Here is a 17,140-nt window from a genome sequence, read left to right as displayed (position 1 = left end):
ATTAAAAAGAAAATCATCCCAATTTGTCAGCCTGGCTCAACTGGTCATAATCAGGGCCTATTAAGGGGCTTTCATAATAAAAGAGGGAAAGATGATTCCTGAAAGACTGAAGGATAGCCCCCATTAAGAATAACAAGTAAGCAGATTTCTAGTGTAAGGCTCATTCGTTGGCCTCTTAACATCCTGAAGCTCACCTTTAGAGAATATGACTGCTGAATTCAGGCATTGGGTAGTGCCCAAAACTAGGTTATCGATGGGTCAAGCTATGTGAGGATTTTTGTGCCAAAGTCTCCAAAAGCATATCATGAAGGAGAAACTCTGACCTCACTGGTGGTGTTGATGGTGGTTGCAGGCATATATTCAGCAACTGCTCCTTAAGTGAGGACTTGCACTGGGTAGAAACATAGAAAAATAGGAGCAGGAGTTGGTCATTCGGCCATTCGAGTCTGCTCCACCATTCAATATCATGGCTGATCCTCTATCACAATGCCATATTCCCTGCTCTCCCCATACCCTTGTTCCCTATAGTGTCTAGAAATCTATTTCCTTCTTAAACATATTCAGTGACTTGGCCTCCACAGCCTTCAGTGGTAGAGACATCCACAGGTTCACCACCCTCTGAATAAAGAAAGTTCTCTTCATCTCAGTCCTGAATGGCCTACCTCACATCCTCAGACTCTGTGAACCCTTATTCTAGACCCCCAGCTAGAGGAAACCCACTTGAAATAGCTTCTGTCACAGTATGCTTGAAAACTGGTTTTGCTTTTATGATATTGCTGGAAGCAAAGCAGAAAAGGAAATGCTGAACTGTTGGGAATACTAGCTGACAAGTCTCTGAGGAAAATGATGACCCAAGTATTCAATACACTCAAAATATATAGGGGTATTTGGGGCAGAATGGGGCAAGTGTTGCTATAATCAATATGAAGATGTATTCAGATCAACCTTATCTAAGATGCACTGATCAACATCCCAATCGAGTAATTATTGATAGGCCTTTTGTAGATGTTTTAATGTTGCTGTCTTTCATTGCATAAGAAATTGCTTTTATCTTTCAGAGTGGGTTTACAATGACCAAGATTACAGATCAGAGTCTGAGTAGTATAAAGTTTGGGCATTTCTGATTCTATGATTAATGATTTATGATTCTACAATTTCAACTGGGATGATAGCATAGTGGTAATATTATTGGGCTACTTCCAGAGGCCTGGACAAATGCTGTTGAGACACAAGTTCAAATCCCAGCATGGGAGCTGGTGGAATTTAAATTCAATTAATTAACAAATCTGGAATAAAAAAGCTAGTGTCAGTAATGGTAACTACAAAACAACTAGATTGTTGTAAAAACTCATCTGGTTCACTAATGTCATTTAAGGAAAATAAATCTACCAGTCTGTCCTACATGTGACTCTAGAAGCACAGCCATGTGGTTCACTCTTAACTGTTCCCTACCACCCAGTTGTATCAAACTACTACAGCAAACTCGAAAAAGGATAGAATTGTATGGGCCACTTACCAGCAACCTAGACACCGAAAATGCCAAGACACACCCTGCTCAGTCAACCCTCAAATTCCTGCTCACTAACATCTGGGGACTTGTGCCAAAATTTGAAGAGCTGGCCCTCAGATTGGCCAAGCAACAGCCTGACTTAGTCATACTCACCAAATCATACCTTGCAGCCAATGTCCCAGACTCCTTCATCACCAAGCCTGGGTATGACCAGCAGACAGGACCACCAGAGAAGGTAGCACAATGGTATTATACAGTTTGGAGCCTTCAACATTGATTTTGAACACCATGAAGTCTCAAGGCATCAGGTCAAACATGGTTCAGAAGTAGGGATGTTTGCAGATGATCGTCATGTTCAGTATCATTCGCAACTCCTCATGCAGTAAGACCTGGGCAACATTCAGGCTTGGGCTGGTAAGTGGCAAGAACCATTCATACCAAAGTGCCAGGCAATGACCATCTCCAACAGGACAGAATCTAACCACTTCGCCTCAACGTTTAATGACATTACTATCACTGAAACCCTCCACCATCAATATCTTATGGGTTACCATTGACCAGAAACTGAACTGGACCAGGCATATAAATACTATGGCTACAAGAGCAATCAGAGGCTGGGAATTCTGTGGCGTGTAACTCACCTCTTGAGGCCCCAAAGCCTGTCTGCCATCTACAAGGCACAAGTCAGAAGTATGATGGAATAAGCACTACTTGCTTGGATAACTGTGGTTCCAACAACACTCAAGGAGCTCAACAACATACAGGACAAAGCAGCCCTCTTGACTGGCACCCCATCCTCCACTTTAAACATTCACTCCCTCCAATACTAATGCAGAGTGGCAACAGTGTGTATCATCTATGCTGCAACAACTCACCCAGACTCCTTCAACAGCACCTTTCAAATCTGCGACCTCTGCCACCTGGACAGACAAAGGCAGCAGACGCACGGAAACATCACCAACTGCAAGTTTCTAACCAAGCCGCACACCATCCTGACTTGGAACTATATCTGCATTCCTTCACTGTCACTGAATTAAAAACCTGGAACTCCCTTCCAAATAGCACTGTGCGTGTATCTACATCAGTTGGACTGTATCTAAAGACAACGGCTCATCACCACCTTCTCAAGGGAAATTAGGCATAGGCAATAAATGCTGGCCTTGCCAGTAGCCAAGAAACAAATGTAAAAAAAAAATCTGACCGACCTGCAATGGGCATGTAGAAAAGAGGTGAAATCTAAGTTAGGAACACATATGCAATTCTGCATGCGATTTCAACTAATTGGGATTAGTGTGCTCAATTACAAAAGAGTCTGTCTATTACTTCAAAAGTTTGCAAAGAAATATCAGAAAAACTCAACTGGCTGTTTAGGCTAATATTTTGCAAACTACTCTGTATTTGTTTCTGCTTTAAACGATTTGGCAGATCAGCCAGTTTGGTAACTCAGACAGATACAAAGATATTTGTCACTACATTAATCACTTCTGAATTAATACAGGTTTGGAATGATAGTCCTACATTATAAATAAACCTGAGAATACACCTATGAGTCATACATTATAAATACACTCCATTCACCTGAGAAATCTATCCCAAAAGCTGAAACACAATGGATAACATTTCAACCCATATGGAGTGGCCTTGGTTGCTTTCCTATTAAGTACAAGAAAGACACCTAGCAAGAGTTTGAATGATAGCCATGAATGAATGATGGACAATATTTCCTAATCTACGACAACAATGTACTAAATATAAAGAAAATTTCAAACAGTCGTATTAATACAAACTTCCAAGTTTAAGTCCCATCATTAATTGTATGAATTAAATATACTCTGTTAGCTAATTAACTGCAAACAAAAGTTCTTGCTATAATAATTCTCTATATATTTTATCTGTGTATCATAGGATTGGAGCCTTAACAAAAAATTCTCATCCAATTTCTTGCAACTTTTACTAATATTTCTAAAAGCAATGTCCCAGAACCTCTATACATTTCTAGAAATCAACGCTTCTGAACTAACAATGCTTCTGAATTACTCCAAACAGGTTAAGCAAAAGTCACATAATTATGGAAAATTAACTGTACATAATTGCTCTAATAGCTTTTCTCAAGATTCCCAATTTTTACATTAGATGAAGAAAATGCTCAACATTTTCAGCTAAGTATTGTTGGCATGCATCTTGTGTGAGCAAAGAAGACATTGAAATCTTTAGAAGGATTTAGTTTTAGTTACTCACCACTTCCTCGACTAGATCCTCGACAATGAGGCCTTGCTCATCTGTTCGTAGGTTGGTCACCCACATCCATCCATCCTCCAGTTCATTGTGAACAATAAACATATCCCCCTTCAGAAAACTGCATAAACATAATATCCATGTTGAAACTGCAGTAACTAAACAATAAAACCATTTTCAAAATGAGATTAAATTGTCTACACCCTAGAATCTAAACAAACAGAACCTCTTGCAAGATAACCACATTAATTTGACATGGATGAGGCCTATTTTTAGGAGTTAATTTTCCTGAGCAATCTTCCCAGGTAATCTGAGGTAGCATAATTGAGACTTTGCATAAAGATTTTGTTCAGAAAGTAAAAATTTAGACTATGGAAACGCCATGATTTATTGTGTGTATGAAATGTGAGGAAAAACAGCTGCTTTCCTGAATTACCAGAAAGCTCCTTTGTGATCTACTAGGCACAAGGCCCTTCTCAAGGACAGTTAGGGATGGGCAATAAATGAATCCCTAAGGATGGATGTATCTGTAAAAACTTAGACTGGAATTAAACTGGGAAATCAAACACATGCCATGCATCAAGTCAAAGATCACACTATTGCACTAAAGGCATCACATCAGCCTCAGGAGTTAGTTTGCAGACCTTCCTCTGCCAACAGCATAGATTATTTAATCCATACTGGAACTGTCTTCAATAGTGAAAGAAATGGGAATACAACCTGCTTTCAAGGAAGTCACACAAAGAATGTACACAAAATATTGATCTCAGAGTGTAACCTATTCTACTCTATCAAACAAAATTAGGTTAATTTTTTGCCTATCCACACTCTGCATAAACTACAGCAGAACATACCATCAGACATAAATATAATGGTTTACCAGTTTACAGTAGATAGTGCATAAATGATTTCCATTAAGTGTTAGCAGCAGCTATTTACATACTTTCTTCATTTATGGTCCAAGGCATAAGGAAAAGGAGCTAAAAGAGCAACACTCCAAAAATAAAAAAATGACCTTTGGTGAAATTAAAGCAAATTTCCACCACACCCTCAGTCAAAACTTTACTTAACAGGTTTCTCAACTTGTGCTGGTAAACAGATACTATACATTTGGGCCTCAAGTTGACCTAATTCTGTTTGCCACAGTTAGTGGCATTGATTAACAAAACTGGTCTGAGTCACTCACACTACATCACATGGTAGTGACCTTCTCATGCCCCCAGAAGCAACTTGCCATTCATCAGCTCTCTCTTGTTGCCAGTTCAATTCTTCAAGGTAAGTTTCTCATACTATGTCAGCCTCATGCAAGTGGGTAAGCAAAAGTACATTTCACACCCTATCTATTAAAATTGTGTAAAGACAAGAGATCTTGTTGCTGTGGGTACTCAAAGTCAAAGAGTGAAACAGTCCACTATGGACAGGATGTAATAATGCTATGTGAATTGAGATTGTAGAGTGTCAGTCCAGTTCTGATTGGGCACGGACCTATCACACAAAACCATTTCTAACAAATTATTTTGCAATTGTTCGAACAGATTCAAGGATGTTTGACGTGGGAGACAGAAAAAAAAGCAATACTAGTGCAGAAAGGGACTGAGGCACATCAATGGGCTGGAGCAGAGTGGTGTGCATCCTGCATCTGTCTGTACTGTAGTAACCTGGGAGTGTTTGATGCTGATGCTGGGTGACTGACATGGATATGCATTCCTCCGCTCTGACTTTCCTTACTATGATAAACTAGGAAAGAATCATTGATCAGGCACAAAGGCAAGTCCTCAAGTTAAACACAGGAGATAATGTAGCTCCTGCCACAAATTCCAGCCCCCTTCGCAGCCATTGTCTCAAAATGAACCAGATTGCTTGCAACTTCAGCATTCTGTTTGATCCTGAACTGAGCTTCCAACTCCATTTCCTCATCCCACATCCCAATAACACCCAGCCTCCATACCATTGCTCACATCATGCTGCCTCAACTCACCTGCAACCAAAACCACACCCTACCTTTGTTGGCTCCATATTTCATTTTCTGCTAATGAAGCTCTCATCCTCCACCCTCCTTAAACTTCAACTCCATTAAACTGGTGGAATCTTATTTGAAACCAAGTCCTGTTCACCCAAAACCTCTGTGCTCATCGACCTATTGTAGCTCCTTCTTCACCCAACTTTTTAAAATTCTCATCCTCCTACACAATTCCCTCATGCCCTCAAGCCTCTTTGCCTTTGCAACCTTCTCAAAACTCTTAATTCTCCAAAAACAGCGTATTCCTCCCAGTCTGGTCTCTTAAGGATTCACTATGTCCATCTTGGCACATTGGCAGCTGTCTGTTCAGCTGTCTAAAGTTCTGTAAATTCCCCAGGGTTTTTTTTTTACAATACATTAAAAGCTAGCCTCCATGTGTAAAAAATTATATAAAAAGCTAATAGAAACTGATACAGCACAAAAGTTATAGAACATAAAAGCCAGGGAGGTTTACTGCAATTATACAGGGCCCAGGTTAGACCTCAAGGGGAATACAAAGTTCCATTATGAGAAGTCCATCATAGGAAGAACGTGTTATCCTTGTAGAAAGTGCAAAGTTGCTTCAGATGGAGGCTGGATTGCTCAAAACCGAAATTTTGGTTATATTCCCTTAAACTGAGGAGGTTGTACGATAATCTGATCAAAGCGTTTAACATAATAAAGGGAACAGATTGGTAATTATTCTTTCCTCTATAGAAGAATTAGGAAAGAGGCTGTATAAACAACAAACTAAGTCAGTGGTCACAGTGGTTTCTGACTGTACCCCTACAGGTGAATCTTAGTGTAACACATTAGTGATTATTAAGCATCATGGTGAAGTACAGGATGCTCATTATTTTAACTTAATTCATATCAGCCTCATTTCATTCATTAACACATTCTGCTATTTTACCTTTATGCCATTATCAACACCTTCTTTAGTCTTTAACACTACCATTAACACTCCCTTTGTCCTGTGTCCATGATAGCTTTGTCAAATTTCTCCTTAGTTCCCATCTATCCCTGACCTTCTATTTTGCTCCACCCGCCTTAAACAGTATAATATCCATCACATTTCTACTTCTCTTTAGCTCTGAAGATGATTTTGACTCGAAACGTTAACTCTGTTTCTCTCTCCAAAGATGCTGCCAGACCTGCTGAGTTTTTCCAGCATTTTCTGTTTTTATTTCAGATTTCCAGCATCCACAGTATTTTGGTTTTATCATTTCATTCATTGTCTGCTTGGCCCACCTTTGGAGTGATTGAAAAGCACACCTGCAAGAGACATGAATATCCAGTGTAGAACACAAGAGGGTGCTATTGTTATATTCCTGGGTTATGCTTTCATTCAAGTTGATAAAAGGGAGCATGAGTCAATTCCGTAAAAGACAAACATGCCGACTAATTACAAGAATAACTGACGCCATTTAACACAAGACACATCTATGCCTGATCTAAAGCTGTAACACTGGTTTTAAATAAATGCTACATAGATTATGCCTAGATTATGACCAAGAAAGCCAAAGATGCAAAATCAGTTTAAAAAAAATTCTTATTTGGAAAGTAAGAATATTGAATAAAGAAAAGAGAAGAAAATGACTTTGAAAAGACAGAATTGGTAAGGCTGATAAAGGTAGAACTGGTTTGATGAGGCAAAAGGCCCACTATTATTCTGATGTTTTGATTTCCTTCCACCAAATTTGGTTTTGAAAAAGCATCCTGAGATGTTTCAGAGAGCTGTAAACAAGAAACTAGAAGGGTGGCCAAAGCTTTGCCAAAGAAGTCAGTTTTAAGAATGGTCATAAAAGGAGATGGCAGTGGAGAGGCAGATGGACTTGCATTAGGTGTCAGCTTGGCTTAGTGACAGTACATTTGAGAAGAGTATGGATTCAAGACCCACTGCAGGACTTAAGCACATAGAACTGCAAACAAATGTAGGTTAAGAAGGTGCTGAATTATCAGAAGCTCCACCTTTGGAATGAGACATTAAACTAAGGGCCTCCTTATTCAACCAAACAGAAAAGATCTCAAGGCATAATTTATACAATTGTGGCTAAGATCCATCCTTCAAACAGTACCACCAAAAAATAATTAATTTGTTACACATTTCAAAGCTGTTAGAGGGAACTAGCTTATACAAATATATGCGTAACAACAACTACAAAAAGTAACTCTGGCTATGAAGAACTTTGGGATCTTCAAAGGCATGAAGGACATGCAAGTTTGATCCTCTTCTGGAAGCAATTCAATCAATGGCATTAAGTTGATTGAAGGGAGAGCAAGTATTTAAGAGATCTTAATCAGGAATAAAGAGAGATTTCAGGGACGGGGAAAATGGAGATTACAGTATTGAATTAAGTTACAGAAATAAGAAAGAGCAAGGTCATGCATCGATTTAAACAAAAGGGTGACAAATTTAGACCAGAGTCACTGGGGGAACAGGAAGCCAAGGTTCCCATTTGATGCGGTTGAGCCAGATCCAACATTGAACAGCTGAGCCAGTTTTGCTCAAGAGTGCACTCCTTGGGCTTCAGACAACAAAGATGAATAACATACTACAGGGTTTGGAGGCAGTAAATGCTTTTCTAGGGACAAAGGCATTGAAGGTGGTAGTGAAGGAGTGGTTCAGAAAGGCAACAATTTCAAGACACACCAGAGTAAATGGAAAGTCAAAGACTAGGCAGATGGGAGCGACTTGGGAAAAGAGTTTCTTCCAAGATCTGATGTGAAGCAAGTAGTTGAAATAGGTAGTGGATTACATTTCCATCTTAAACTTAGATTTTCTCCAACATGCAGGAGATAGTGGCATGAATGTGTTCTACTTGGTCTGGGAGCACCGGATATTGTACATGGTGAACTCTCACTTTGTCAAGTTCAAGAATTCACCAAAAGATGTGTTAAGTGAAATTCTTTATCCATCTGGGAAAAATAAATTTATTTGAGTAACTTACCTAATTTCATCTGTATCTGGAACTTTGGTGTATGGCAAGATGGCTCGAACTCTCCTTCTATCCTCAACAGGCTATAATTTTGGATAGGAAAAACAATTCTTAATTTTTACAAATGAAAAAATAAAAAAGAGAAGCTAAAAAAATTGCTTTATTATATGAAGCATATTATGACTGATTTAACATATCCCACTTTATTTACTGTATCTTCTAAATCATTAAACAGCCAGGTGTCAAATTCTTTTCCAATAGACAAAACACATCTAATTCAACCAATCCATTTGGATTGACATTATTTCCCAGTGAACATCTTTCACTTGCCCGCCTCATTACAGAATAGTGCCTTAGAAATCAAGGAATTGAAAATTTCGGAGGAAAAACAGGAATGGACACCATGCTTAATCATCAACAGTTTAAGCTACCTAGAAATATAGCCAAAGTGATCCATCACTAAGGCCAATTAATTTAAGTACACCAAAATTCAATTACATGGCAAGAAAATTCATTGCATCAGGTAAAAATTTAAATTGGTATTTAAGACAATAAAGGGCAATTATCATATGTGTTACCTGCCTATCTATTTCAGAGGGCTACTAGACTGAAATTATATTAAAAGTTTTGCTTGAAAAGGAATATTGAAGACTTTGGGAAGCATGCATTAAACTGGGATTAGACTAAGTGACATGAGAAGAAAAGCAGCAGAACATAGTGATGGGCCAAATGGTCCATTTCCATGTAACATAACATTTTATGGTTCTGTGAAATAAAGCTACCATCTTCCACACAAACTTATGGTACACTGGTATTCAAGCAACTGTAAAATATAGATTAATTGTTTTATATGGTTAGTTTTATTGATCTGTTATAGGATTATTCCATCTACCAACGGCTTTACTTAAACAGGCACAGCTCAAAAGAAAAATAAAGAGCATGCTTTTTAAGATAAGTGGTATCATGGTAACAGGGCATGATTCACCAAGTGATAAACTCTCCAATTTCAAGTCATTCACACTGTTTTTGCCTGATCCATGAAAAACAGGAAGACAGATGTCAATTCTAACGAAGTTTACAAAGAAAAGGTAAAATGAGACAACACGCACTGTCTACAGAATGAAAACCTTATATAGTGATTCATTTATTTCATTTGACATTTTGCTCAGTGATGAAACCTGACTAGTCAGGCTGGTGAGCCATAAGACCGTAGGAGCAGAAGTAGGCCATTCAATCCACCGAGTCTGCTTCACCATTCAATAAGATCATGACTGATCTGATAATCCGCAATTCCACTTTCCTGCCTTTGCCCCATAACCCTTGGTTCCCTTACTGATTAAAAATCTATCTATCTCAGCGTTTAGTATACTTAACAACCCAGCCTCCACAGTAAAGAATTCCACAGATTCACCACTCAGAGGAGAAATTCATCCTCATCCGTCTTAAATGGGCGACCCCTTACTCTGAGATTATGCTCTCTGGTCCTAGACTCTCCCACAAGGGGAAACAACCGCTCAGTATCTACCCTGTCAAGCTCCCTAAGAATCTTATCTTTCAATAAGGTGGCTTCTCATCCTTCTAAGCTCCAATGAGTATAGGCCCAACCTACTCAACCACTTCTCATAAGAAAATCCTTCCATTCATGGGATCAACCTAGTGGGCCTTCTCTGGACTGCCTCTAATGCCAGTATATCCTTCCTTAGATAAGGGGACCAAAACTGTCTACAGTATTCTAGGAGTGGTCTAACTACTGTCTTGCATGGTTTTAGCAAGGCTTCACTTTATACTCCATTCCCTTTGAAATAAAGGCCAACATTCCCTTTGCCTTCCCTATTACCTGAACTTCCATGATAGCCCTTTGCGATTCATGCACGAGGACCCCAAATCCTTCTGTGCTGCAGCTTTCTGCAGTCTTTCTCCATTTAAATAATATTCAGCTCCTCTATTCTTCCTGCCTAAGTGCATAACCTCACATTTTCCCACATTATATTCCATCTACCAAGTTTTTGCCCACTCAATTAGCCTGTCTATATCTCTCTGTGGACTCTGTGTCATCCTAACTACTTGCCTTCCCACCTATTTTTGTGTCATCTGCAAACTTGGTGATAGTACATTCACTTCCCTCATTCAAGTCATTAATATGTATTGTAAATAATTGTGGCCCCAGCACTGATCCCTGTGGCACTCTACTAGTTACAGGTTGCCATTCTAAAAATGCCCCCCTTATCCCAACTGTGTCTTCTATTAGTTAGCCAATCCTCTATCCATGCTCATATACTACCCCCAACACCATGGGCTCGTATCTTATTAAGTAGTCTTATGTGTGATACTTTATCGAATGCCTTTTGGAAATCCAAATATGTTACAACTACTGGTTCCCCTTTATCTATCCTGCTTGTTACTTCCTCAAAGAATTCTAATAAATTTGTCAAGCATGATTTCCCCTTCATGGAGCCATGCAGACTCTGCTTGATTAGATTATATATTTCTAAATGCTCTGCTATTACACCCTTTATAATAGACTCTAACATTTTCCCAATGACAGATGTTAAGCTAACTGGCCTATAGTTAGCTGTTTTTTGTCTCCCTCCCTTTTTGAATAAGGGTGCTGCATTGGCAGTTTTTCAAACCTCTGGGACTTTCCCAGAATCTAAGGATTCTTGGAAGATTATTACCAGTGCATCCACTATCTCTGTAGCTACTTCCTTTAAAATCCTAGGATGGAGCCCATCAGGTCCAGGGGACTTATCGACCTTTAGCCCCATTAGTTGGGGAGGGCAAAGGAGATAGATCAGGGGAATACAGTCAGGTTGAAAATAAATCTGAAATTCAAATAAGTGATTAAATCTGGAAATGTCATTTAGGTGATTTCAAGCTGGATTTTACAAGTGTGTAGGTGAAACAAAGCATAAAGGAAGTAAGAAGTTCCACAGTCTCCAGGTCCTGGGAATTTCAACACAGTTGTATGCAGTCTTTCAGGTTGTTGATGAATGTTAAGGAATTATCAGCAAAGAGTAAATAGGCTTCGGTGAAAAGTAATAGTGGTCACAAATACAGAGAAGAAACAGATTGGGAGAAGGAGAACTACGTTACTGGAAAAAGCCAGCTGATGACGCAACAACTCAAGCAATAGGATCTCAAAAGGAAACTAAATATGAACAATACTAATCTTAGCAGCAAATCATGTAGGTTTGGAGAAGGATTTCCTATGTGCAGTGCATAACTCCAATGTTCTTTCTATAAAGCAATTTCTTTCCCCTAAAACCAAATTAAACAAGATCACTCCACTACTACTACTCAAGGCTGACACTCCAATGCAGTAGTGAGGGAGAACTGCAATATACAAGGCTGCAATGCCTTTCAGATGAGACGCTAAACTGAGGCCCCATTTGCTCTCTCAGGTGGATATAAAAGATCCCGTGGTACTATTTTGAAGAGAGCAAGGGAGTTATCTCCAATGTCCTTGCCAATACTTATCCCTCAATCAACACCACAAAAGCAGATTAAGTGGCTATTATCACATTGCTGTTTGTGGGAGCTTACTATGTGCAAAATTGACTGCTGCATTTCCTACATTACATTAATAACTACACTTCATAAGGTATTTAATTGGCTATAAAGCGCTTTGAGATGTCCAACAGTCATGAAAAGCACTATATAAATGCTGCTCTTTCTTTGCCAGTTTTTTGAGAGGTAAATTATCAAGTGCTGCTTTCCTAGAAACAAGTCACCACAAATTCCCAGCTGTCATAGGCACTTGCTCAAGTGTGCGCCAATCACCCCTTTAAGCAGTTTTTTTTATGGGAGTTGATGCTCACTGTCCCATATCTAGTTATACAATAGCATAATCTGGGGATAACATGCCTTTATGATTTGGAACAGACACTTGTGCCTTTTGCACATAGGTTTCTTCAATCTCTCCAAGTGTGGATTGAGGTAATATCAGGTGAGGTGAAGTTTAGTTTGAATGTAAGCTGTTTCATAAAGAGCAATAAGTGTGAACAGAATTGATTAGTTCAACTTATGTTTAAGTTTTGATACAAAATAAAGAACATGCAGCACTTCTTCTACAACAATGAGATGTCTTACTTAAACAGAGTAATATCTTTGCAGTCTGACTGGATGGTTTAAGTGATAACCTCGATTATGACTTACAGGCTTTTGAATCCAGCAGATGGCGGATGAAACAAGGACACAAACAACGAGAAAGAAAATGGCAACTACAAAACTTAAGTTTCAACTTGCCACCTGGGCTCTGCAATCCTTTTGCTACTCCACTACCATACAAATCATTTCTGAGATATTATCATGAAGGCCTTCAAGTTCTATTTTCCACTCTTGCTTCTGAATCACGTGGTACCAGGTTCAAGTCTAACTCCAGGGCTTGGGCACAAAAATCAAGGCTGACATTCCAGTGCCGTGTTGATGGAGCACTGCACTGTTGGAGGTCCCTTATTTCAGATGATATGATAAACCAAAACCCCATCTGCCTGCTCAGGTGGATGGAAAAGATCCCATGGCACAATTTCGAGGAAGAGCAAGCGAGTTATCCCAAATGTCCTAGTCAATATTTATCCCGCAGTCAACATCTCAAAAAACAGGTTATCTGGTCATTATCACATTGCTGTTTGTGGGACTTTGCTGAGCGCATACTGGTGGCCGCATTTCCTACATTACGACACTGACTACAATTCATAGTGTTTCACCGCTGCAAAGTGCTTTGAGACATTGGTGTTTTTGAGAAGTGCTGTATAAATGGAAGTTTTTCTTTCTTTCCCATTGGCAGCCTTCTAAATTCTCTACGCCAAAAAAAGTCTGTTCTTTTCACAAAAGCTGATTGACCTTGTACAACACGGTTCCAACAATTTCTGTTCTTAAATTGTGGATTTAGTTGACGAAATCGGTGTATTTCAAAATAATTAAAAGCAGTTTTTCCTGCTCAAGTCTTTGTGCAGTAATTGCTGCCACTTGGCAGAATTCTCACCTCCCTTGGTGACATTAAGTGACAACTGTCTTATAGTAATAGGCAATCATATTTGATACACCAATACATGTTCCAAATTACAATGGTATTAGTTGATGTCAATTTTCCAATTCTCTCTAATCTTTGACTCTAATCCCCATATATTTCACACACTGCTTATTTAGCTGTTAAATAATTTGAGTTCTAAGAAGCCAATTGGTTATGTGACCTGGCTAATGTGACCAATGAGATTACGTGATCCTCAGAATTTTATACCATGCACATTGCAGTAACAGGTGAAACACAAAAACTGCAGATGTTTGAAATCTGAAACAACACAGAAAATGCTGGAAACACTCAGCAAATCAGGAAACATCTGCAAAAAAAAAGAAAACATTAATATTTCAGGTATAGCCCTTCATTATGTTATCAGATTCAAATCCCTCAGGGTCTCCATGTTCTGATGCTTCAATATTCTTTCCAAATTCCAAACATAGACTGAGATAGTTACTCTCTGCAAGTCCCCTGGTCACACCTTCTCACATGCTAACTTCAGACCCCAGCTCTCCCAGCTTCAATCCAATTCCCAAAATTCCCAATCCCACCCCTCTCCCCTCACCACCCCCACCACCACCTACTGATGCCTAGATGGACTTCAGAGGTAAGAACAAATAAATGCACATTGTTCCCAGTGGAGGAACAACTATATAAGTAAACCTTGAAAGAATTAATGCTCTCCCCTTGCAAATACTAAAATCATTGATAATTCAATAAAAAAACTCCCTCATTCAGAGGATGCAAGGTGTACTTCACCAGGATTCAAAACTAATTGATCAGATTTCGCTCTTGGTTCTAGCCATTCATAACACTTACTCATAGGCTTTCTATGGGATTTTGCACTAGAACTTACTGTGACCCCGCTGCAGGAGGTTTGGGTCCTGTGAGAGCCAGACAATAAAATGCATATTTCCTTACAATTCTTCAGTTTGATTGGTTAATAACTAGCACGTTGTTTCAACCAGGAAGTGCAGGTTAATTCAATTATGTACAAAGGGCAAAAGAGAAGGAAAAAAACAGCCGGATTTACAGAGAAAGAGTAAAATAAAACACTTTTATCTCTAACAATAATTAAAATATGAAGGAATGTGGCTCTACGTTTGTAAAAGTTAATTTTCAGTGCCAGAGAGATTGTTTCATAGTAATTAAGACTTGTTGCACCATTAAAAATGTATTCACACTGCAATAGACAGGCCCAAACATTTTCTGCTGAGGTTAGGAGGTATCTGTCACAAAGGCACAGCAACTTTAACCATTCCATACATTACAATACCAAGTCTCTCGGCAAGATACTATGGCCATATTGCATCGCTTCGCAGGGCAACTTGGACAGCTGTTTCCAGACTTCTGCATTTAACTGAACACATGCATTCGTTGGAAGGTACTGTCCAATTTATATTTTAACCAAAGTGAATGCTGTTGCCTCACCCTTATATCTACAGCAAAGTCTTACCCAATATTTAAAAAATTATGGGTTGAAGAAGAAACTGTACCTGCACATTAACTGCTTAACTTAATATGCAAATACTCTCCAGTGTCTCAGCAGCAGAGGGCTAAGTTTAGGGCTGCCACCTTTTGGGATCCCTGTTACAGAAAATCCCCTTTAACACTTCCATTTCTGCATCTGGGTTGAGAAATTAGGCCATTCGGCCCATCGAGTCTGCTCCGCCATTCAATCATGGCTGATAAGTTTCTCAACCCCATTCTCCCGCCTTCTCCCCATAACCTTTGATCCCCTTACCAATCAAGAACCTATCTATCTCGGTCTTTAATACACTCAACGACCTGGCCTCCACAGCCTTCTGCGGCAATGAATTCCATAGATTCACCACTCTCTGGCTAAAGAAGTTTCTCCTCATCTCTGAAGGTTTACCCTTTACTCTGAGGCTGTGACCTCGGGTCCTAGTCTCTCCTACTAATGGAAACATCTTCCCCACATCCACTCTATCCAGGTCTTTCAGTATTCTGTAAGTTTCAATCAGATCCCCCCTAATCCTTCTAAACTCCATCGAGTAGAGACCCAGAGTCCTCAAACGTTCCTCATATGTTAAGCCTTTCATTCCTGGGATCGTTCTCGTGGACCTCCTCTGGACCTTCTCCAGGGCCAGCACATCTTTCCTGAGATACGGGGCCCAAAATTGCTCTCAATATTCTAAATGTGGTCTGACAAGAGCCTTATAAAGCCTCAGCAGCACATCCCTGCTTTTATATTCTAGTCCTCTCAAAATAAATGCCTACATTGCATTTGCCTTTCTAACTACCAACTCAACCTGCAAGTTAACCTTAATAGAATCCTGGACTAGGACTCCCAAGTCCCTTTGCACTCCAGATTTCTGAATTCTCTCCCCATTTAGAAAATAGTCTATGCCTCTATTCTTCCTACCAAAGTGCATGACCTCACACTTCCCCACATTGTATTCCATCTGCCACTTCTTTGCCCATTCGCCTAACCTGTCTAAATCCTTCTGCAGCCTCCCTGCCTCCTCAATAATACCTGTCCCTCCACCTATCTTTGTATCATCTGCAAACTTATCCAGGATGCCCTCAGTTCCTTCATCTAGATCACTAATGTATAAAGTGAAAAGTTGTGGTCCCAACACTGACCCCTGCGGAACTCTACTAGTCACCGGCCGCCATCCTGAGAAGGACCCCCTTATCCCCACTCTCTGCCTCCTGCCAGATAGCCAATCTTCTATCCATACTAGTACCTTGCCTCTAACATCTTACTGAGCAGCCTCCTGTGCGGCTCCTTGTCAAAGGTCTTCTGGAAGTCCAAGTAGATAACAACCATTGGCTCTCCTTTGTCTAACCTACTCGTTACCTCCTCAAAGAATTCTAACAGATTTGTCAGGCATGACTTCCCCTTGATGAAACCATGCTGACTTTGCCCTATTTTACCATGCACTTCCAAGAATTCTGAAATCTCATCCTTAATAATGGACTCTAAAATCTTACCAATGACCGAGGTCAGGCTAATCGGCCTGTAATTTCCCGTCTTTTGCCTCACTCCCTTCTTAAACAGAGGGATTACATTAGTGATTTTCCAGTCCTCTGGGACCCTCCCTGACTCCAGTGATTCCTGAAAGATCACCACTAACGTCTCCACTATCTCTTCAGCTATCTCCTTCAGAATCTGGGGTGTAATCCATCTGGTCCAGGTGATTTATCCACCTTCAGACCTTTCAGTTTTCCTAGCACCTTCTCCTTGGTAATGGCCACCATACTCACCTCTGCCCCCCGACTCTCTTGAACTTTGGGAAAAAGAACGGGGCAGAGAAGATAGAGAGGGGATATTGAAAGAGAGTGCCCAAAGGAATGAGGAGGGAAGAAAACACAAGTGCGCGAACAGGGAGACTGCACGAAAGGTTCAGTGAAAAAGGACTTATTTAATCACCCTGCTTTTCATATGCCTGTTATGTTTGTGTTTACATTGGTCC

The 17,140-nt window shown here is 39.8% G+C and overlaps 1 protein-coding gene across 1 annotated transcript in view; it reads right to left on the bottom strand.

The window, feature by feature from the left end:
- The window catches only part of LOC144694404 (ras GTPase-activating protein 1-like), a 219,550-nt gene that overhangs the window by 154,358 nt on the left and 48,052 nt on the right, over positions 1 to 17,140 (bottom strand). The window contains exons 4-5 of the mRNA XM_078564770.1: positions 8,696 to 8,766; positions 3,749 to 3,866 (exon numbers count right to left, since the gene is read on the bottom strand). Coding sequence (XP_078420896.1) covers positions 3,749 to 3,866; positions 8,696 to 8,766 — 189 coding nt within the window. The remainder of the gene's footprint in view (positions 1 to 3,748; positions 3,867 to 8,695; positions 8,767 to 17,140) is intronic.

Source organism: Cetorhinus maximus, chromosome 2 (assembly GCF_964194155.1).
Source record: "Cetorhinus maximus chromosome 2, sCetMax3.hap1.1, whole genome shotgun sequence".
NCBI lineage: Eukaryota > Metazoa > Chordata > Chondrichthyes > Lamniformes > Cetorhinidae > Cetorhinus > Cetorhinus maximus.
The sequence above is the reverse complement of the archived record's forward strand: the minus strand, read 5'-3'. Positions and strand labels throughout refer to the sequence as shown.